General features: G+C 43.7%; 1 protein-coding gene across 1 annotated transcript in view; it reads right to left on the bottom strand.

Annotated features, from left to right (window-relative positions):
- Nucleotides 1-23,536, bottom strand: part of NFATC4 (nuclear factor of activated T cells 4) — a 339,399-nt gene that overhangs the window by 12,017 nt on the left and 303,846 nt on the right. Inside the window, exons 8-9 of the mRNA XM_086923625.1 lie at nucleotides 17,290-17,416; nucleotides 16,075-17,079 (exon numbers count right to left, since the gene is read on the bottom strand). Of these exons, the coding sequence (XP_086779751.1) occupies nucleotides 16,075-17,079; nucleotides 17,290-17,416 (1,132 nt within the window). The remainder of the gene's footprint in view (nucleotides 1-16,074; nucleotides 17,080-17,289; nucleotides 17,417-23,536) is intronic.

The following is a 23,536-nucleotide window of genomic DNA, read 5'->3' on the forward strand; positions in this document are numbered from 1 at the left end:
GTGAAATATTGGATCTGTGTAATAAAATGTACTTGCTTTGTTCACCGTAGTGTCCTTTGCTTTATCTAGCAGCTGGACTACTATTACAGAGATCTGAAGGTCTGCTAGACTTGCATTTCCGATGGATGTTGTCAAATTACAAATCCCAAAATGCAAAGAAAACAGAACTTAAGGTTCCATCATGAGTGCCCATAAAACGGCCAGGCAACACCGCCCCTCTCTCCTAGGAATTAATCAGCAATATTGCAGCGATTGGTAATTCCAGGTGGTAAAGAAGTACTCCTGATGACATGATTATGGAGAATATACTGGGAATCACACACGATTTGTACATGTTTTTGTTATTTTCCGCTGTTTCACTTGGACACTTCCCTGCTTTAAGTAGAATAAATGTGTGGCAGAAAACACTGGACGCAAAGTGTTTCTGTGGATTTTATAACCTCAATGCATTTGTAATGGGGGCCTCAGGGAACTCTTCTACCCTGGGAAGGGAAAGCTGATTATCTCTTTTTTATTCCCTGGCAAGTTTGGTACTCCTTGTAGTCTGGTACTGTAATGTCTTTGACTTGGGCAAAGACTACATTTCCCAGAATGCATGCGGCTAAATCACCCCTCGGGACTGTGGAGGAGTTGTGTTTATTGACTAAGCTGCTGATTTTGACCCCTGGGGACCTGGATTCTAATCAGTGATGATAACAAAGGATGTCACCCATGTAGAAGCTGTCCTTCAGCTTTTAGTAGATCAACACATGTCCATCTACATAATATACAACGTACAATGCACTCTTTTTCAACTTTTAGGTACATTTGTACCATCAACTTTCATGTTTAGCAGCAATTGAGAATGTTTTAAATTTTTTGACAAAAAGTTCCAAATTGCTTTGGAGCACTATAAAGAACCCTTATTCAGTGCTTAATCTGTAAAAAAAAAAAAAGTGCCAGTGCCCTCGGCAGGAGACCACTGGAGCTTGCACCACCCACTGCCCCTGCAAGCGCTGCCTATGACAGTACTAACACAACTACTAACCATCACACTCATACAAGTGTGACAATTCAAACTATTCCAGGCATCCAACACTATCAGAATTGCCTGAGTGGAAGGTGTTACTCATTTTTAATGTATACTGAATTAATAAATTGCTGTAGTTGTGCTCATTTCTAAATTCGACCGCACCACCATGTGGTAGACTCTCATAAGTGCAGGTTTAGTCAATTACAGGCCAGTGCCAAGCACCAGAAACCACAGGCTCAAATTAAGCATGGCTCATCATTAATCCGCAAAAGACACATCCGCATCAATGTCCTGACTAAGTGATTTTCTAAAATTATTGTGGGAGTAAACTAAATTTGTGTATCAGGACTTTATTAAACAAGCATTTGCAATGCAACAGGTCTAGCATTATCGAGAGTTTGAGTTATTGGCATTGTAAACGACAATGCCTTTTATTTATATGTTGATTTTTAAAACATAAATGAAAAGCTTTGTCATTTACAATTCCAATAGCTTAAACTCTCGCAAATGCGAGACCTATTGCATTGCAAATGCTTGTTTGTGGTAGTAAACGGATCAACTGTTGGTGTCTCCATTTGTCTAAGTATTGCTGACGTCATGTGTTCACTTGTTGATGCATCCTGCTTAACACATGTGCAAATTTGTTGTCCAATCCCAGCCAGATATCGTTTGGGAGCAAAACCTGGTGAAGAAAAGCACGTTGTCCATTGCGCTTGATCAAGGGCCGACAGATGGGTTGAGTGAGTGCCCCCTTGATATTGTATGTTACGTTACAGTCATATTGGTTGTGCAGAAGAACGTTTTTTTTTTGTAAATTACAGGGTAAAACTCTCTAGTACCAATTGCACTGCTCTCAGCTCCAAGAAACCGATAAGCATTTTCTGTTTTGTTTATGGTAGCATCCTAACCTTCACAGGCTCCTAAAGTGTTCTGCCACACAGTTGGTCATGCTTTTTAGCATGAGCAGAAAAGGGACTGACAGCACCGTCTTGGATAGGGTTCCACCAAGAACACATCTCCTCCACAATAACATGAAGTTTCATCTTAACCCCTTCGCTGCGGCCGCAATTCCGCCGCAGCGCTAGGGGGGGCGGGGCGGCCGAGCGGCGCTCGCATGCTCGTGACGGAGCCGCTCGGTCACGAGCCGCGGTTGAGCTGTGCTCGTGACGGAGCGGTTCCGTCATGGCGCCGCCCGCTCAATAGAATGCGCCGCGCAGGCGCGGCGGCAGGGCCATGACGGAACTGCTCCGTCATGAGCACAGCTCAGCCGATGCTCATGACGGAGCGGCTCCGTCATGAGCATGGGAGGGGTTAAGGTGATTAATGTCCTCAGGGGGATTTTGTGAGCAAGCTGCCATATCATCCAGTGGTTAGGCCTTCACTGAGTATGGTTCAAAGGTTGGATCCTCCTACAGTTGTACTTTGTAACTGACCAGTTGCCAGGCTGACCAAGGTGGCTAAAGAAATATGCGGGCGCTTTCCGAACACACCAAAAGGGAAGTACTGATGAACATGGGATTCCCCAGACACCTGTTATCCTTCCTCTATGGTGCTTTAAAACAAGATAGGCTCATGGTGGGGATGCCTTCTAGGTAGGGTGGGCCAGAGACCTGCCGGAGACACTGACAGAGGGGGTATGGAACAGAGCATGTACCCTTGTTCAGGAGGTTTATGGTAATGCCTGCTTTCAGCGGGCTCATTTTTACATACTGCGCTGCACGTGTCTCCTGTACGGCTAAGCAGAATCTCAGAGAAGAAAGGGTGAGTATCCCAGGTGTAGCACTGGGGGCGCTGATTTCCAACATATGACCTGGGGCTGCACAAATATAACACTGTACTGGAGAAGGGCTACGCTGAGACTAGGAAAGGTAACAGGCATGATACTTGAGGTCTCTCTGTGACACTGCCTTCTCAGTATTATTTCACGCCCCAATAATGGTAAAATGCAATATAGATTCTCGTTACTGGGACTTGTTTTAGCAAAATAAATAGCAGTCATTAGACTGTTGTCAAACCGAGGTCCGACTCTTGAAGCGTGAATAGCGACATGGCTGAATGACCTTTTGCAGAGGAAAGACGAATGCAAAAGGTCAGAAAGGATGATAAAACAGAGGAAGAACGTCATGTTTGGGCGGAGATGATATCAGTAATTTGCAAGGAGAATTCCCTTCAGAGGCTTAATCTGGTGGTTAGGTGTTTTGTTCAGTGGTCATCAACATTTATGTTCTTTCTGCTCAAAACATTTTCTGTCCTGATGAAGACTCAGTACATTGTAAGGGTCATAAGGTCGTCAACGCAACATTGGCAATTTGGTGGAGAAGCATTGGTTGCTATAGGTTGCATGTTGTTTAGAGCATGTAATCGATTTCAAAATTGTTTCTCTGTCCTGGATGCAGACCCTCGATTTGGGAATGCTGATTGCAATACTGGTATCACCTTGAGAGTACAGGTGCTTTCTAGGCTACAAAGGTGCGCATCAGGGGCTGTATTGCAGAGTACTGAGTTTCCGAGTGACACCAATGGTAATACAATAGAGTTATGGCAAATAACAAGAGCAAATCCCAAAATACTCCCTCAAAGGCGTAACTGGCTTCCCAGAAAGCAGAAAGAAGAGAAGAATAAATGGGACCTCCTTCCTACCCTGGTCTCCAACATCCCAGAGCTACATATCCTATTAAAAAAGGGGAAAATCCAGCTTTTGATGCAGAAGTTTAAGAAAGGAATGCATTCTCTCAGAATTTTGACCATCCTCTTCTAGAAGTCGATATAAGGGTGGAGAAAGCAGAGAACAATCAGATGGAACACGGTCAATAGAAGAACTGTCCGCAAGAATGATGCAACTCAAACATCAAACGAAATCTCTCTAGTATAAAACTGATGATTGTGAAAACCATAACAGATGCAACAATATACGCATACTTAACAACTGATTCACCACATACTCCAGATCCCAGAGGACAACTAAATATTGTTGGATCACACTCAGAGTTTCTTCTACTGTCTAAATTAGACAGAAGCCAGTTCCAGATGTAACAACAAGAGTGAACGTCTTCCAGATAACTGGCCACAGGAATCCCTCACATTTATTGGAGATGAAATACTTCAGTTTTGAGACATCTCAGCTGTTAGCCAAGCAAAAAGATTTCACGGATGTCACAACGCATCTCAAAAAAATAAAATAAAAATAGCATGTAGATAGAGCTCCCCATTTCGTCTGATATTTTCACTCAATGATAAACTTCGCTTAGGTAGAATGCCTGAAGAAGGATCAAGCACGGCTCTACAACTCCCCGCGTAAAACTCTCAGGAGAACCTACTGAATACCTAGTAAATTGATGCATGAATCCACAACTCTCCAGCCAGGTAAGAGTAGCACAGCACAGACGAAGACATCTTCATCTAGAACTAATGGCAAGCTCCTCAGAGGATGGTTTAGGCGTCATAGTAATTCGGCATCTCGAAGCGATTAGGCATCTCAAGCTAGCCCTATTTTTAAGGCAGATATTTACCAGTATGGGTTTGTATAGTTACATTTTAACTTTTTTTTAAATTATTTTTGCTGCTATAGGTTTCAGGAATTACACATACGTTGTTCCGAATGACTGCTACATTTCTAGACTTTAACCCTATGGAAACATGTACCATATGGCGATGAGTAAGACTGCACCTACCTTCTGCTAAGGGTAGGTGAACAAAACTAGATTGCTGGGGGAGATTCCCGACAGGGAGATTCAGGGCCCTAATGGTGCACATAAACTTACAGATTGCATGGGGATAATTACTTTGAATTTGCAGGGCCTTAACTGATAATAAATTGCTATGTTCTTCTCATATGGATACACACTAAGGATGTCGATATTGCTGCTGTGCTTCAAGGCACATATTTGAGCCAGAAATTCGCATCACGATCGAGCTTTATGGTGCACAAGACCATCCATACACTGGCAAGTCCATGAGATGGCATTTCGAAACCCAACCGGTCACTAGTTAATTAGGGAAGCCAAAGAGCGCTAGACTTTCTTGTCTAGAGATACAGTCTGCAAAGAAGCCAAGATGGTCAAAAGAGATGAGTTAATATCACATACGCCCACATTCTTGAGGTAAACCATGGAGAGGAAGCTCAAGGTGGAGCACTGGATACACCATTTAGTAATCTATCACAAACAAGACAGGTCGGGAAGAACCGACAGGGTGGTCCTCCAGCCTAGATGGGTATTAGAACAAATATTGTTTAGTGAAACTGCACACAAAATGCTGTTCGCTAACCAAAAATATTATGAATATCATTACAATGTAGATGGGGTACTAGCACACAAACATACCAAACTTTAAACTTGAAAGGGGCAACGACTTTTCACATGACAAGCGCATATTATTGGCCTTTTCACGATTTCTATTCTTCTCTCTAGGCTACTCCACAGTGGAACGAACAACTAATCGAACAATATCTAGCCGATTTTACCTTCCAGACAATAGAGCTAAATGACTTAAATCCAACTGTTGGAGGCTATTTCTCCTAAGAAGTTGTGAATGGCTATCAACCAATTACCGAATAATAAGGGTCCTGGTGTAAATGGATTTACTGCATCAATTTATAGGGCCTTCGTAACATTATTAGCTGAATCCCAAGCTATAGTTTTTAATTACTGTCTCCACTTGTGTAGTAATGGATACTGTAACTGAATCCATGTTAACTTACTATTAAACACTCACAGGACTCCAACCATTGCTGTTCCCACAGACCCATAGGAATATTAAATACGAATGCAGAGTGGTTAACTAATGGCTTCGTTAATCAACTAAATTCAGTTTGGACTATCCTGATCTCTAAATACCAGGGTGGCTTTAATCAAAATTGCCACACCTGTGACGGCATCTTCTTTGGCAATAGCAGAATAAACTAAATAGATATTGGTCTTCCGCAGGCTAGAAGCGGAGAACACCTTTGACAGGGGTCAATGGATGTTCCTGACAAAACTATTGGCCAAGGAAGGACTAGGCAGACAGATGCCAATACTCCTTCCAGCTAACTTTAAAGAGCCTAGGACCAGAAAAACAATCAATGCAAAATTGACGGCCACTCTGGCCATAAGTAGAGATGTTAGACAGAGCTGTCCCCTCGCTTAGTAAAGTCCCTGATCGTAAAGTGTATACACTATAATCTGCCTTTACATGGAAGGCCAAGAACCCTAGAGTTCCAAAATCAATGCTGTATAAACAAACAAGAGAGATTTTAATGGGTTTCCCAAATTTAGAGGCATATTTCCGAGGTGCACAGATTAGGCCCACACTAGAATGGAGTTATAAGCAGTACACAAACCAAGCACTCTGGGTAGAGTAAAACTATTCAGCAATACTCCTTTATATCACACAGTGGTTTCCACCCAAACACTGATGTGTAGGCACAATGCCCTCACTTCTCCTAGTGTTTTATTGGAGTACTGGGATAGGGCAATACATGAAAATAAGGCTACACTGTACCCATCTCATATGACACTTATAATCCATAAACCTATTTTCCCACCATGAATGATAGATGGTAGATTCCGGGAATGGAAACAAAACTTACCCCCACTTCTCAGGGAACTATTTGAGAATGAGAATACTAGGAACAGAGAGAGAGAGTTATGTGCGGAAGACTTGAATCTGTCTCCGGGGGAATTTATATACTTTTCTATTGACTTCACTCGACCCACTAAGAATCAGGTGGAACAGCAGGGTCAGGGGAGAGTCTCTATAAACTGAATAGTAGAAGCAGAAAACTGCAGAGACACAAATACATGGATAAGTGAGAGATGAAGTTAGGAGTACAAATATGTTAAGCTATGTGGAATATAATTTGGATCAGAGCTAAATCCTCCTCATGTTCTCAGCACAGGTAGAACTAATAAGATACTTATGCATATGAATTTTACTCTGGTTTGACTGTATGCCATGTTTGGGACACTGATATATGTTGGAGAGGATGTACTAAGAAAGCTTATATAAAAACTACAGAAGTACTGGAAATTGATTTAACACATTTTGAGGGATATGACCAGTATTTCTCTTAAGCTTGACCCACAGGTTGTATTTTTTAGTTGCACAAAGACAACGCCTATCCACTGATGTCAACAAAGGGTAAACTGTATTCTTCTAGCAGCACAACTATCCATTCCCCAGTCCTGGAAACAGTATGAACTCCTGATAAAAAATGTGTGGTGAGCCATAATATGGTCAATGTTTGCTATGGAAAGTCTACTGCAATGGTATATGATAAGAGGCATACATCATAGAGAGCATGGCCCTATTTTAATACTTATGTAAAGACACTGGCATTGACAAGTAAGGAATATGCTACTTACCAGTATGCATCTGTTCTTGGCATAGAGGGCTGCAGAGTGGTACATTATGAATAGATCGCCATCTGGTGTTGGGCTCGGATGATTGCACTTGTTTTTCTCTTGGAGAAGTCTTTTGTCGTCACGAGACTGGTGACTCCTCCTTTGGGTGCTAGTGCGCATGGGCATCGGCTCCATCCTTAGATTGTTTTGCCATAGTAGGGTTAGATGGAGTAGTATAATAGAATACAGATAGAAATGCCCATGTAAGTGTATCTAAATAAGATAGTGCTGGAACAGACACAGGTTTCCGGGGAGGCTGGGAGGGCATGTACCACTCTGCAGCCCTCTATGCCAAGAACAGATGCATACTGGTAAGTAGCATATTCCATTCGAGGCATATGGGCTGCAGATGGTACATTTATGAATAGACTATACGGGTTCCCAATGCAAGCGCCGAGATGCCCAAGGGTAAGTTGAGCGCTATATAAGAACACTCATACATACATACATACATACATACATACATACATACATACAGCAGTTATCTCCCTAGCGGTGGTCACCAGTGTCTGTTGCAACAGTTTGAAATAAAGTTTTTAGTACAGCTTGTCCCACTCTAGCCTGTTGTGTTGCCTGCACATCGACACAGTAGTGTTTTGTGAAGGTATGCGGTGTAACCCAGGTAGCTGCTTTGCAAATGTCATCTAGAGGAATGTTTCCTAAGAATAACATAGATGCTCCTAGTTTACGTGTAGAGTGAGCTCTAGGAGGAACAGTTAATGTCCTTTTTGCTTTTAAGTAGCATATTTGTATACATTTTACAATCCACCTGGCAATGCCTACTTTAGAGATAGGATTGCCCTTATGTGTAGGAGAAAACGCTACAAATAGTTGTTTTGTTTTTCTGAAAGTTTGTGTTCTTTCTATGTAGTACAATATTGCCCTTTTGGCATCTAATGTATGTAGGGCCCTTTCTGCTACCGTCTGTGGTTTTGGAAAGAAAACTGGTAGTTCTACCGGCTGATTGATGTGGAATGCTGAAATTACTTTAGGCAAGAATTTTGGGTTGTTCTACGAACCACTTTATTTTGGTGTAACTGTAGGAATGGTTCTTGTATTGTGAATGCTTGCAATTCACTTACTCTTCTGAGTGAAGTAATAGCTATAAGAAAAGCCACCTTCCATGTAAGGAATTGTATTTCACACCTATGCATAGGTTCGAAAGGTGGTCCCATTAGTCTGGTAAGTACTATGTTGAGATTCCAGACTGGGGAAGGCGGTAGTCTTGGTGGAATGACTCTTTTGAGGCCTTCCATAAAAGCTTTTATTGCTGGCACTTTAAACAGGGAAAGATGTTGCCTGTTTTGCAGGTACGCTGCTATAGCTGCAAGATGTACTCTAAAAGAGGTGTAAGCAAGGTTACATTGCTGCAAGTGCAGTAAATAGCAAATAATCTCTTTAGTGGATGCGTCCAGAGGGTTGATGTTGTTACTGTTACAGTATACAGAAAACCTTTTCCACTTTGCTGCATAGCATGCTCTGGTGGTAGGACGTCTTGCTTGCTTAATGATTTCCATACAGTTTGGAGGTAAATCTAAGTATCCAAACAAATTCTTTGACCTCAGGAGCCAGATCGCTAGGTTCAATTGTTTGGGATCTGGGTGCATTATTTCTCCATGGTTCTGTGTAAGGTGCATGGGTAATATTTTTAACTTTTGATGTGGCACCTGTGAGAGTTGCAGTAGCGTGGTGATCCACGGCTGTCGTGCTCACTTGGGTGCTACTAGTATCATTGTCATTGAATGTTGTTGCAGTTTTCGAACCACTAATGGAATTAGTGGGAGAGGGGGAAAAGCGTAAGCAAATTTGTTGGACCAATTTATCCATAACCCATTGCCCTGGGACAGGTGGTGTGGGTACCTGGATGAGAGGGTTTGGCATTTTGCTTTCTGATGAGTGGCAAAGAGATCTATCTCTGGTTGTCCCCATCTTTGGAAGAATGGCTGCAGTATTTTGTTGTGCAGTTCCCATTCATGTATTTGTTCTGACTCTCTGCTTAAGATGTCTCCTATCTGATTTTGAACTCCTGGTAGGTGTTCGGCTAACAGATAGATCTTTTGAGGAATGGCCCATCTCCAAATGTCCTGCGCTAGTCTGGATAGTTGGAGAGAGTGACTCCCCCCCTGGTTTTTAATATAATACATTGCAGTCATGTTGTCTGTTCTGATCAGGACTGCTTTGTTGAGAATCTGCATTTGAAAAGCTTTTGATGCTAGAAACACTGCTAGTAGTTCTAGATAATTGATATGCAGTCTTTTTTGCTGTACACTCCATCTTCCCTGCACTGTATATTTCTACATATGCGCTCCCCATCTGGTGAGCGATGCATCCGCAGTTAGTATCACTTGTAGAATCGGTTCTAGGAACGACTGACCCTTGGAAATGTTTGTTGTGTTCCACCACTTCAGAGAGCGATGTGTGCGGTCGTCTACCAACACCAGATCTGTAATCTGACCTTGAGCCTGATTCCACTGTGTTGCTAGACATTCTTGCAGTGGACGCATTTGTAGTCTGGCATATGGTATTAGCAGTATGCAGGAGGACATCATCCCTAACAGCTGCATGAACACTCGAGCTGTTAGTGATTGTTGTGGTTGAAATCTTTGGATCAACGTGATCATTGTTTGGATCCTGATTGGATTGGGGTATATTTTGGCTCTTTCTGTGTCTATAGTAGCCCCTAGATATTGTTGAACTTTGTTTGGTTGCAGGTGGGATTTTGTGTAGTTCACCACAAACCCTAGCTGGTGCAGCAATTGAATGGTCTTTTGTGTGTTTTGAAGACATTCTTCTTGTGACTTGGCTTTTATTAGCCAATCGTCCAAGTAAGGGAAGACATGTATTTGTTGTCTTCTTAGGTGTGCTGCAACTATTGCTAGGCATTTTGTGAACACCCTTGGTGCTGTTGTGACCCCAAACGGAAGGACTTTGAACTGATAATGTTGTCCTTCTACTACAAACCTGAGATATTTTCTGTGGGCTTTGTGAATTGGGATGTGAAAGTAAGCGTCTTTTAGATCCAGTGTAGAAAGAAAGTCCCCTTTCTTCAGTAAAGGAAGTACTTGTTGGAGGGTGACCATGTGGAAATGTTCCGAATTTATGTATGCATTGAGAGGTCTGAGGTCTAAAATTGGCCTTAGAGACCCGTCTTTCTTTGGAATTAGGAAGTATAGAGAGTATACTCCTGTCCCTTGTTGATGTTTTGGAACCTTCTCTATAGCATGCTTTTGTAGCAGTGATAGTACTTCCTGTTTTAACAATGTTAGATAATCTTGACTCATTGGACGCTGTCTGGGAGGGATGTTTGGTGGGGTAGCTGTGAGTTCTAGGCAATAACCATGTTGGATAATTTGTCTCACCCACCTGTCTGATGTGATGTTTTCCCAGACAGGTAGGAACTGTGATAGACGTCCCCCGACCGGTGTTATATGGTCTGGGGGGAGCTGTATGAAGTCACTGTTTTGGGGTTGGGGAGTTGCGGTTGTTGTTATTTCTGCGACCTCTACCCTTCTTGTTGTTACCTCTGTAACTACCTCTTGAATTACCTCTCGGTGATGTTGGTGTAAAAGAGGTAGATTGCTGGCTTGTGCCTGTATTCTTTGACCCGCCTCTATAGGTGGACCTACGAAAGGAACCCCTTTGAGTTGGCTGTTGTAATGCTCCCATTGATTTAGCCGTTTCTGTGTCTTTTTTCATCTTTTCTAAAGTCTCATCTGTTCCGGAGCCGAAAAGTGTTTTTTCATCAAAAGGTTGGTTCAATTAGGATTTTTGTACTTCTTGTTTGAACCCTGAGACCCTAAGCCATGCATGTCTTCTTAACATGATACTGGTGTTGATGGATCTTGCTGCAGTGTCTGCCGTGTCTAAGGCGCACTTAATGGAAGTGTTAGTTATTATCTTCCCTTCTTGTATGAGCTGGGCTGCCCTTTTTTGATATTCCTTAGGGAGATGTGTAATGAGTTTTTCTAACTCATCATAATGAGCTCTATCATAGCTTGCAAGTAGCGCTTGTGTACTAGCTATGCGCCAGCTGTTTGCTGCTTGGGATGCTACTCTTTTGCCAGATGCATCTATTAACTTGGACTCCTTATCAGGAGGATGAGCTTCTCCTGTAGATAATGAGTTTGCTCTTTTACGAGCGTTTGTGACTACAAGCGAGTCCAGAGGTACCTGTCCTTTGATAAAATATTGGGTCCTTTGGGGCTGCCTTATATTTTTTATCAATTCTTGGGTTTAATACCCTAGCCCTCACAGGGTTTTTGAATATGTCTGCTGTGTGATTGAGAAGACCCTTCAGCATAGGTAGTGTTCCTGATGTTCTTTGTGCAGCAGGTAGTGTTTCTAAAAGGAAATCCTCTATTTGAGGTTCTGTGTGTAAGTCTACTTTATGGTATTTTGCTGCCCTATTAATCAGCTGTGCAAAACCTGTATTATCATCAGGTGGTGAAGGTTTTGAGGGGTATAATTCTGGGTGGTTATCCTCCTCTGACCCTGCATTATAATTCTCCCATGGGTCTGCTTCATCTGGGGCAGTGTTGTCATCCCCATGAAGTTCTCCCTCCCCTGTATCACTTTCTACATCTGTTTGAGGTGTAGATGGTCTTGGTGTAGAAGGTGGAGGAATAGCTGGCATAGTGTGAGGAAGAGGAGAAGAGGGTGTGTCTCTAGGTTGAGGATAAAGGGGAGGAGTTGTATTTGTCCCCATTGTTCTCTTTTTAGGAGGAAGAACTTTGTCGTCCAGCTGTTCATTTTTCCTCTTTTTAGGAAATTTTGTCAACACTTTGCCAGTTTGCGGATCGATAAACAAAGTCTTTTGTTTTGGATCTGTCTGATGCTCCTGTGTCGGTACCGAAGTTTTTGGTTCCGAAAGGTGCCTTTGCTTCTACGCGTCAATGTTCTGTGTTTTCGGCACCGAGAATTTGCTCGATTCCGATTTTTTCGGTGTCAAGTAAGTCTTTGACGTTGAAGCATGTTTCGGTTTCGACATGGAATGTTTCGACTGCAAGCTTTCCTTTGTATGGAGCTTCGGTGTCGATGTCGATGTCGACTGTTTCTCGGATCCAACATGGTGGGAGGCCAAGTGTTTCGGTTTCGGTTTCGTTGCTGGGCCCGAAGGCGGGGCGTCGGAAACTTTCTTCGGTAGTCTGACCGGGCTCGAAGGTGGGGTCGACACCAAACGGGGTCGGTTTTTCGGTAAGGGGACGTCGTCACTCACGGTTTGTTGAACGTTGATTTCTTCGACATCAGACTCGTCCACTTCCGACCCCGACTGGTCCTCATCTTCCTCTTCTTCTTTGGGGTGCTGGGCCTCGAACAGCTCCGGGATTGCCTCCGACTGCATTTTCGATACCTCGTGTCTTCGGGCTCGACGGTTTCTAATCGTCGACTTGGAGGAGAATGCTGCTCAGGCTTCACAGTCCCTAGATTCGTGTTCAGGTGATAGGCAAAGATAGCACACCTCGTGTAGGTCCTTGTGTGGGAACTTAGCACCACACATTGGACATCTTTTAAATGGAGTCCTTTCCATGGACTCCGGGCTGGACTATGTCGAGAAAGGCCTCCCGGTCTCTTCGACGTAGAAGTCGAAAATGTTTATTGTTGACGTCGAAACGCGTCGGAATGGAAATGAACTCGCGTTCGATAACAATACCGTCGAATTGGAAAGGGAATACACGCCGAAATATCACTTTTTCTCGAAGTCGATCCGGAGCGCTTCGATCCTCATCCGAACCCGATGGCGAAAAAAAACAATCTAAGGATGGAGCTGATGCCCATGCGCACTAGCACCCAAAGGAGGAGTCACCAGTCTCGTGACGACAATAGACTTCTCCAAGAGAAAAACAAGTGCAATCATCTGAGCCCAACACCAGATGGCGATCTATTCACAAATGTACCATCTGTAGCCCATATGCCCCGAACTGTGTGTTCCCTAATGCCAGCCGTGTTGCAATGATCTAGTTTTTGTAATGAACATTGACTGGGAGATAAATAAAACACTACCGTTAACTCAGAGAACATCACAGAGACCCAACATGTTGAATGAATAACTCATGATGTTGAAATGTTAGTCAAAACAACTAATGTCTTGCTCACACATATTTGATCTAATTTAAGGAAGCACAACAGTAGCTGTAAGGCAGAGGTCAGACCGCTATTTTGGTTTATTTTGAGAATGGTATACAATCATGTCTGTGGCACTGTTTGAATGAAAACCTAGACATAGTGCTCATTACAGCACATATCATATGGAGCAATAGGTTAGGCCACTTCAAGAATTGGCTGTGTTGCCCTGTTAGTGACAGCACTTTGCTACACTTATCACATGTTGATATTGTCCTGAAAATACATGAGTGCGCTTCCTGAAAATAAACAATTGCGCTTTAGTGTCGGACTAATTGGGCCCTTTATTTAGTTTTGCATTTTCCTCTTTCTTTATATCTTTTCTTGTCCTTTTTTATTTTGTGTGTTTTGGAGCTTCTGTTAGTTCTCCAGACAGCTTGTTTGCTGCTCATTTTATAGGCATGTCACCGTATCCTGCGCAACACCTCCTTCTAAGCTATGCAGCCAATATTGGAATGGCATTGTCCATAATGTAGCATTGTTTTAACATTCCAAGATGGCCACAACATTGCTTCTAAACATGGTGGCCACGTTGGAAGTTAAAAATGATGCACCATGCACAATACCATTCTTAGGTGGTGAGCAAATACCCACCTAGTTTAGGAGGTGGCTCTATTTGTTTTTCTAGTTTTAGTCTTTTACTGTATCTTGCATAGTGCAACAATGAGTGAAAGACTGCACCTATGATGAGTTAAAAGACACGTTCAGTTATAATGCCAGCCCTATTGGTGTTGCCAATGGGCGTGCGTGTGTGTGAGTGTGTGTGTGTGTGTATGTGTGTGTAATTTAAGAAAGGATATGATTGAAAGATATTATTTTGATAAGTAAAGTAGCTACTTATTCCCAATTGGGAGAGTCCAACTTGTCTAAAACTACTGTCCCCCCCCCCCGATTTCCCAAGACGATATAGGAATTTTCCATAATTACACATAATTAACAAATTGTATTGCATTACAGCAGCCTGTTCAGATGCTTCAATGGGCTCTGAAAAGTATGCTTCGAGCCTTTGCAGAAAAGCATCAGGATGTTCGAAAAGTAAAGACCCAACTTTATTTTTGCTAACATAAGCAATCCACCAGGATCAGGAACTTGGAGTCTTACACGCATGGTCCTCCAGCTGATTAAAAGGGAAAACCCAACTACGGCGGCTAATGTGCTGGGTGTCCAACAGTAACTCCAGAACTTAATGACTCTGGCTGCAGACTAACTAGAAGAGGAGGGAGTATCCCTGAAGATGTAGTATGACTCAAATGCTACTGATAATCTGGGGTGGGGTGATAAGATGGCATCTACCAGGGCTCACCATTATCAAGTGGTAAAGTGGTAAATACCATGTATGACAACTGTTTGATAGCTACTTAAGACTCATCCGGAGCTCAAGTGGGGCCTATCTTCCTCTGTGTGAAAATAAAAAGACTGATCTTGGTTAGGATTGTTGACTGTAGGCTATTTCTAAATAACAGCTGGTGGAAAACCAGTCTCTTCAGTCGAGGAGGGTATTTAGTCTGATCTGTTTTATGGCAAAAAGCAAGGCTGCACTCACACCCAATGCTTTGTCTTCTGGTAAAGGTAAAATTATTTGCGAAAATAATTTTTCACTTTAATACCATTATTGACAAAGGTGCACATTGACCTTACCTCATCGCTATAGGCTTGCCACCTTAACTCTAGTCATTCCTTTTCTGATACTTCTTTGCACTTTTTTAGCTAACGAGCAGGCAGAAAATCTGTGGTTTTACTTTCAATTCTGGTAATTCCTTGTCATTTCTCTGGACTGTCACTACTCATAAGAAAGGAGTCGAGGGAACTAAAGACTAGCAGTAGAAGGCCCTCACTAGTGTCTGGAAGAAGGGAGAGGAGCAGAGGTAAATCCATTGGGAACAGCCACCATAGGGAGATCTGTTAATACTCAGTAGCTACTTTAGGTTCAGGCAAACCCTTGAGCGGGAACTAGAAGTGCTAAAGGAAGACTCTAACCCAGAGGGGAGACGGTGACTGTTCAAAGGCAAACCACACAAAGTCAGATAACTTTAAAGCGGTCATCTGTTCTTCAAGTGACCTGTTGTGCCTAGTTCACTAAATGAGTATAGTACAGTAGGTTTGAATCATATCAAAACAAAAGCCATATTAAAAAGATCCTATGGTGCAGACTTAAAAGAAACCCACAGTACACCCCAGGCACTGTAGGGAACAGGCCCAGCAGGAACATCCACAGCACATCCCACGAAGAACCTGTCTAGAAACCGAGCGTGATCTTTATTTGAGATTCCAAGTTGTAACATGATGAATCTCTCCTGCCGTAGAAACTATTACAACGGGTTGTACATGTATCAGCATTTAGGCCTTCAATGAAGGCCAGCAGAATACCCATTGCACATTACTCAGAGCTTAGGGGGCAGGCCCTGTAGGCTTCTGGCTTGAATTAACTGAGCACAGAAATGGAATTTGGAATAACTGAGGGTGAAAAACATGTTTGATAAATGCCTAAAAGGCCCAGAGAGCATGAACGTTTTACAAATGAACATTACACTCAGTGGGACCATGAAACTGCATTCTTACCTTCTTCCAAAGTGATGCCCTCAATAGGGATACTGTGAAATGGGCTGCTGTAACCATCTTTGTCCGAGGTCTCCTCTGCTGCATCACAATGCTGGTCTTTCTTGGTGTATCCTTCTGTTAGGCGTTTCACAGGGTCCTCAATGCTCTCAGGGGCTGCCACCTCAACCTGGGGAGCATCTGGAATCTGTCCTATAGGGGACTTGGTAGGTAAGGGAGGAGAGGGCTGCGGGTGACCCTGGGCAACTGAGTTGAACACAGGCAAAGGTAACCGATAGGCTGGAGGCTCTGGGGGTGGGTAGAGCAAGCCTATAGATTGAAATGATCTCTCAGGGCATTCAGCCGCCTTAATGGATGGGCCAGCATCGTGAGATGCAGATGGGGCTGTGCCTGCCTCCTCGGAGTGCGTAATGTGCCCTCTATCTTGCTGACCACCTTCAAAGTCAGGAGGGCAGAGCTCACCAGCAGAGGAAACTGTGTGACAGGGTTGTGGCGATATCTGCAGACAGGCCTGGTCAGTAAAGGCTTGTGGTGGGGACTGCTGTAAGTAGGGAAAGAGGCCTGCCTGGAAGGTGGTGGGCGGCTGTGGAGACCATGGAACAGGACTCGGTGGCAGCTTGGTGTGGGCTGAATGGAACGGAGGTGGGTCTCCAAGGATAATGGGCAACAGGTTCTGGTGCGCCAACATTTCACCCCCCATCTCAAAGTAGGAAGGGGGATAGTCGTACTGCGAAGGGGCGAGGCCAGAGAAACCCCCGCCGTAGGTACAGTCCTGAGAGGCAGGATAGAATGGGGATTGGTCCATGGGCACGTCCGGGAAGCTATGATCTGCTGGCCTGGCGGGTTGTAGACAATGGTATGAGGCTGTCTGATGGGTGGTTAGCACCTCCATCTCCCCCTCTTCAGGGCTGAAGGTGCGCAGCTCTGTGAAGACCTCTGTCTGGGCATCTGGGGGCGAAGGATACCGGTGCAGCATGATCTCTGAGCACGGCTCGTCCTTGAAGATCACTGGAAGTCAAGAAAAGAACAATGTTGCTTTATAAATGGCTACCAACGATCTGAGCCAATAATACTGATCATATATGATCATGGACCTTTAGGTTTGCTGTAATCACTGAGAAAAATCAAGAAGCCCGTGAAATAAAAAATATGCATTACACAAAATATCTGAAAATACAGATCTCTTCCACACTACATGCTCACTGCTGTAACACCCACCAGGTAAGTACTTGAAGCACTGGGTTGGACTTCTTTTCCTTCTACCATTGGAAACATAGAAAAATGCTTGGATAGGGCGAGTGATTTTCTTGTTGCCATACTCAGGGACCTCGAGTACCATCGTCCGCTGCAGGAGGAGAAAGAAATTGTGGTTATGGTACAGAACATTCCAGAAGCTTCACTTTTATTCTTGGTCCAGTGTTCTCTGGCTAGTCCTGCATAGGCCTCGGAGTCCACTTAAAACTGCGAAGGCCTTATCCTACAGATAGAAACTAAAAGGAGCTTTAGCAGAGTTTGGGAAGGGTAATTTACACATGATGGCAAGGCCATGAGACCCATCAGAGGCTATTTTGGACTCAGGTTTACATCTATTTCAACACATTGGTGGAGATCATCTCTACAGGCCAGATATTTCGAAATGCAGGTTCCCATTGTCTCATGGGATTAATTATTACACCCGCATGGAGCTCAAGATTTGTGAACAAGAATGAGGTTTAGAACACATGCTATGTAAAGAGAAATGGGAAACTCCTAGTTAGGGTAATGAAAAAGGCCCAAAGCACAGTCACACCAGAAGAACAAGAATGGAAGTGTAGAGTGTAGTACTGGACCCGTAAAATGGTCAGGTGTAGACACGTTGGTGTGGTGCTGGATTATTTACCTCCCTGCAGTCACTGGATGTTGAGTAGAACTTTCTTGAGGTCCTTCTCCTACAGGGGATGATTTTTGCTGGAGACTCGGGCCTTTTAAGCTGGAAAAAAGTGTCTTAATCTGTTGACAGCTAGCCCGCCTGGCAACATTTGTTGGTATGATTCGGATGCAGTGAGATGGTGTAGTTGTGTGGATTGGAGTGTTGCTGTAGAAGAACAATTGAGGGATGGTGGCTGGCAGTATGTGTTTATCAAAATCTCTCTTTTGAATGTTGTGAGAACTGCTATGGGCATACCATGAATGCATACACATTATAAGGCACCTGACACAACATGCAGGAAAGTGTTGATAGATAGGCAAATAGGTCAAACTACAGCTTTCAAGGTTCTTTACCTCTGCGAAACACCACCAACATACTATTTAAACACTGTTGCCACTTTAGTCTCTCTCAATTCCTAACCATTACTTCAGCACATTAGTAAGCCTGGGCAAAGCACTATGCTACAATCGCGTAGTTTGCGCTACTTCGCACTACACAAATTGCACGTAGCACAGTGTAAACATGCATAGCGTTAATTTTTTGTTTGCTCACAGTCCTCAACGTCAAGTTGGCCGAATTCGTGCTGGGTGCACAAATCCGGCCAAGAATTTTTTTAAAAAAAAGAAACGCAGGCTCCCACACTTCGTTTAATTGAAGCCCCCGAGGGCCAGGTCCCGGGGGCAGTAAAACAATGTGGGGGTGCCCAATCCCCCCCACACTGCCCGGGGCTTGTTTTTTAAAGTTTGGAGGGCCTCTAAGGCCCCCCCAAATCCCGGGGGCCGCCACCCCCGGAGCTCTCAATAACTATGATCACGGGGGCACACTGCCCTCCCGCAGCCCCGGGGACCGCCACCCCGGGGCTTCTTTAAAAAAAATATATATATACCTGTGTGGGTGGCTCCAGCCACCCCACATGCACCGGGGCACTAATATTTAAATTTGGGGGTCTGTAACAGACCCCCGAGCCCCAGGGACCACCACCTCCCCGGGACTGTTCAGATGTTGGAGCCTGTGATGGCCCTGGCTCCTGCAGTGTCCCGGGGTGCCCTGCCCCGGTACACTGTTGTTTGCTATGACAGGGCGGGAGCACAGCGGCTAAAAGAGACTTAGAATACAGTGAAAACACCTACATACAATAGGGAACACTATGCGTTGGGGTACCCCTATGATTAGCATGACCTCCTCTGTAAGGTCCTAGTACATAATAGGGCAGAGCGAATAAAACTACCTTTAAAAATGCACTACGGGGCACGTTTACACAATGGTGAAGGGAGGGGTGGGGCCTGAAGTGACATGTGTGCAAACATGCCCTGTGATGTAATATGTGAAGTCATCAGCAGTACATTGCGGGGGGTGAGTTATAGTTAGCTGAACTAACTATAACGGGGGAATTTCTCTGGTTTTGTATGAGTGAAATGTCCAACTAACTATAACGTCCCTGAAACCTATGTTTTTTAGTGAATATATGAGGGGGATATCTGTGAGAACTATGTACAAATTATTTCATGTATTCTTTTATCGCTGCATCAATATTTATGAGAGCAAGATGTTTTCTATGTCTATCTAAGTATGAGGAGTGGCTTTCTTTTTATAAGCACTATTTAAGACACGCCTCTATGTTGCCACGTCATTTGATAAAGACCGGGGAGACCCGGTCGAAACGCGTCATGCTGAGGAGGTCGTTGTGAAATAAACAGCACTTATTTTCACGAGCCGTTGGTGGCCTGTACCTGTTTGTTTTTTCCACCCTGAGGGGAAAGTGGACTTTGGGATCAGGATCTGTTTGTATCATGAATCAGGACGAAGCACGGCTGTCTTCTCCCCTCTCTCGACAAAGCAGATGTATGGTTGTAGTCGGCATCGTGGAAGCGATTTCCTGAAGTAACCCGGAAGGAGCGGATGCCGCTTAGGATCCGGAAAAGCATCCACGGAGTCAGAGGACGCCGCCGGAGGCTAGAGTAGCACCATTGAGGTAAGCCGAGCGTACTCGGAGAACTGGGCATTCTGAGTGGGTGGAGTGATAAGGCTCGCAACACATCCAGTATACAAGCGAGGTGGAAGGAGCATTTCCCGCCTAAAGTATACAGTGCTTATATCCCTATATTTCATATCTACCATGACCTCTCAAGCTGATTTGCTTAGAGATAGGGAAGCTGTGGCGGATGCCATGTTTTCGACTTTACCAGATGTCAGCAGTAATTCTACCGGTACAACAATGAACAGCGGGTTACCTAATGACAATGATGCAAAAATACTACTAAAGCAACTAGAGAAACTCCTGCGTAGCGAGCTCCCCAAATGGAGGGAGAGAAAATTGCTGGAAAAATACGTGGAGGCAGGCAGAGTGCCCCGAGGATTAAGAGTTCTAATAGCATCATGATTTGAAAACGCCAATCCAGCAATGCTTAAGGAGTAGGCCTCTAATAACCTAGAGGCCTCCATGAACATGGACAAAATCATAATGAAATATGCTGCCATAGACAGCATGGAAATACTTAATCCAATAGAGGCAATAAATGAAAAACTGGAGGCGCTTGATCAAATCAAATAATTAAAAAAGGCAGAGAAGAAATAAATGTAAGGCTAAATAAACACGAAGAAACCATCAAGACAAGGAAGTTGTTTAAATTTGCCAAGGGCAAACAAGACTATGAATCAGGCAGAGTCTTCACGTTCTCACGCAAATTTGATATTGCCAAAAGAAAAGCCATGACATTGCAAACAGACAAACCAACATCGGGTAGCAGTGCCATTCAGGATGGCTCAAATACAGATCTAAGTTCAATACCCAGTAGTTCAGATTCTGAAGACAGTGTTCATTCAAACCAAAAATCTTTTGTACCCACTAATTATACACCTTCAGAAGAGCTGGGTTTTTTAATGGAGGACCGCCGCCAAACATTGCGGCCAAGACCAGTCCAAAAGAAACCCGGAGAAGGAGAAACCAACACCGGAAATGAAGGCGCCAACTCAGGCGCAAACAAGCGAAACAGGAGAGGCAAAGCCTACCTAAAGAATTAGTATGCAGTAACTCAGTCAACATGAAAACCATTGATAACACTGTCATCAACGTATTTGATGTTTACTCTCGATAAAGCAGAACCCCAACTACTCTCTTTAGGTTTGTCTTATTGCTCCAACAACAGCTTCAAGTATGCACAAACACGCATCGATGTCTTTAAATTTATCCGCAAATTAAAATAAATGAAATTTTTCAAACTGATTAGTGCTGCGGAATCAGCCCCCACTCTCGAAATTGCCAATCAGCCTAGCACTAGATTCCTGGTTTCGGACATTCCCACCCTAAAAACTGTACATTCTCTCAGCTCGAACATGGATCATTCCATTCTTGATGCTCAAGCGGAGCTTCAACAAATAGGCATCTCCTGTAACAGTGCTATTATCAGTCCTTTCCTTCCACCATTTACCTTTGTCCCTATGATGCCTAAAGACTGTATTGACACATTCCATGATGTGGTAACCACAGAGTAAATCTCTCAATAAAAAAGTCTTGGGCAAAACTAGGCGCCAGAAATACACCGAAATCCGGTATTCCAATCTTATGCGCAAACTGAAGAAAGCCAAGAATGTAATAATCAACAAAGCTGACAAAGGTGGCAACATTGTCTTATGGCCAAGACAGATGTACATGACGGAAGCTGAACGCCACCTATCTGATACAGCTTGCTATATCATAGTCACCAATAAAGCCATCACTGACACTAAGGAATTGGTGCATGGGACGTTGACGCAGTGGAAGAGGGAAGGATTACTGATCAAAAATGAACACAAATTCCTAAAGAATGATCATCCCATCACTCCCGTGTTTTGCTTGATCCCAAAGATCCACAAGAATGAAATCCCGGTACCAGGTCGCCCGATAATTGCTGCACAAAATAGTTTGCTAGAGGCGACAAGCTAATATGTGGATTACTTTTTACAAGAATTTGTGGAGCTGTTACCCTCTTATATCAAGGACACTGGACATTTTTATCCGAATTGAAAACAGTCAGTTGGCAAAACGATTATCTGCTGATAGTGATTGATATTTGTTCACTTTACACCAGTATCCAACAAAGTGATGTTCCTAGAGCTGTTAAATATTATCTAGATTCAAGGGGTGTTCACTGCTACAAGCACAATGCTATGTTACTGAAAATTATTGAACTCTGCCTGTACAACCTATTCCATTTCAACAGAGAGGTGTACCGGCAGTTGCGCGGGGTGGCCATGGGGGTGTGCTTCTCCCCAGCTATGCATGTTTACATGTCAGCTGGTGGGAGGAGCATGTTCTCAGGAACACCCACGGGCAGCTGTTTGGCGCACACATCGTTGAATGGTGGCTTTTTATTGACAACATCTGTATCATATGGCAGGGTTTTGTACAATCAGCTGAGAGTTTTGCTGACACTATCAATGTAAATGACTCTAAACTTCAATTCACAGCACATATCAGTGATCAGAAGGTTCAGTTTTTAGATGTCAGTAGTCACCCTCGACATCTTAGAAGGAGAATCCCCTATGGGGAGTTTCTTAGGATTAACAGAATTTGCAGCTCAGAGTCAGATCGCGAAGTTTGCCAGTCAGAGGCCTTTATGAGATTCCCACAACAAGGTTACAGCAGTAGGGATCTTCAACAGCACTTGCAAAGGCCAACAACATTGAGGGAGTTGAGGCAACAACAAGCAGTACTGATCCTGTGTCCTTGGGTACTAATCCTGTAGAATCCAACACGGTCAGGTTAATCACCACTATAGTGATCAAGAACATCAAGTCAGAGAGGCCCAGTCGCGAGGAAAGCTCACTGCGCAGCGGGCCCGAGATGGGGTCACAGAACTTCATCAAACATTCGGGAGGTGGTGTGTGACAAAGTAGCTATGAACAGCAGCAAACAGAGACAGCAGCAAACAGAGACATCAGCTGTTCGTCAACCCACTGGGGTAACATTGGCATTTATTTGCACGCCGGACCAACAAACTTGAGGAATACTACTGACTGACACTACGAGTACCAGAAGGCCAGAGTGCTGGCCACGCCCACTGAAGCAGGTGCTCTTATTAACGAGTGCAGAATATTGAGACCGATGGTTGCAGTGTGATACGCCACTGAGGAAGGGAACTCACGTTCCTGAAACGTGTCTGGCTCGAACTTTTAATCATGCTGGAAGCTTTTATTTCTGTTCCTGCAGCTGCTTTGTATAAAAATCACGAAGTATCAAGTACTTGTGGCTTTCCTCACGAAGGCTCTTTTGTTGTGTATATATATATATATATATATATATATATATATATATATATATATATATATTTCAAAAGCACAATGCCTATGCAATGGCAACATTTGCCTTACATTTAGTTTGTTTTTAAAAACAGGTCAGAAAATGTACCAAACCTCATTATAAAACTAACATGGTAAAATAGGGCTGCTAAGCGCAACTATTTAAAGCACCAGTCAGCCTAGCGACCGTGCCTTAAATTAGTACTTATAGTGCTCACTTTTTCAAATCTTTTGATACCACCCGTCACCCTGCAGTGGTAAAGCAGTCCAGCCATTGTT

Source organism: Lissotriton vulgaris, chromosome 5, assembly GCF_964263255.1.
Source record: "Lissotriton vulgaris chromosome 5, aLisVul1.2, whole genome shotgun sequence".
Lineage (NCBI taxonomy): Eukaryota > Metazoa > Chordata > Amphibia > Caudata > Salamandridae > Lissotriton > Lissotriton vulgaris.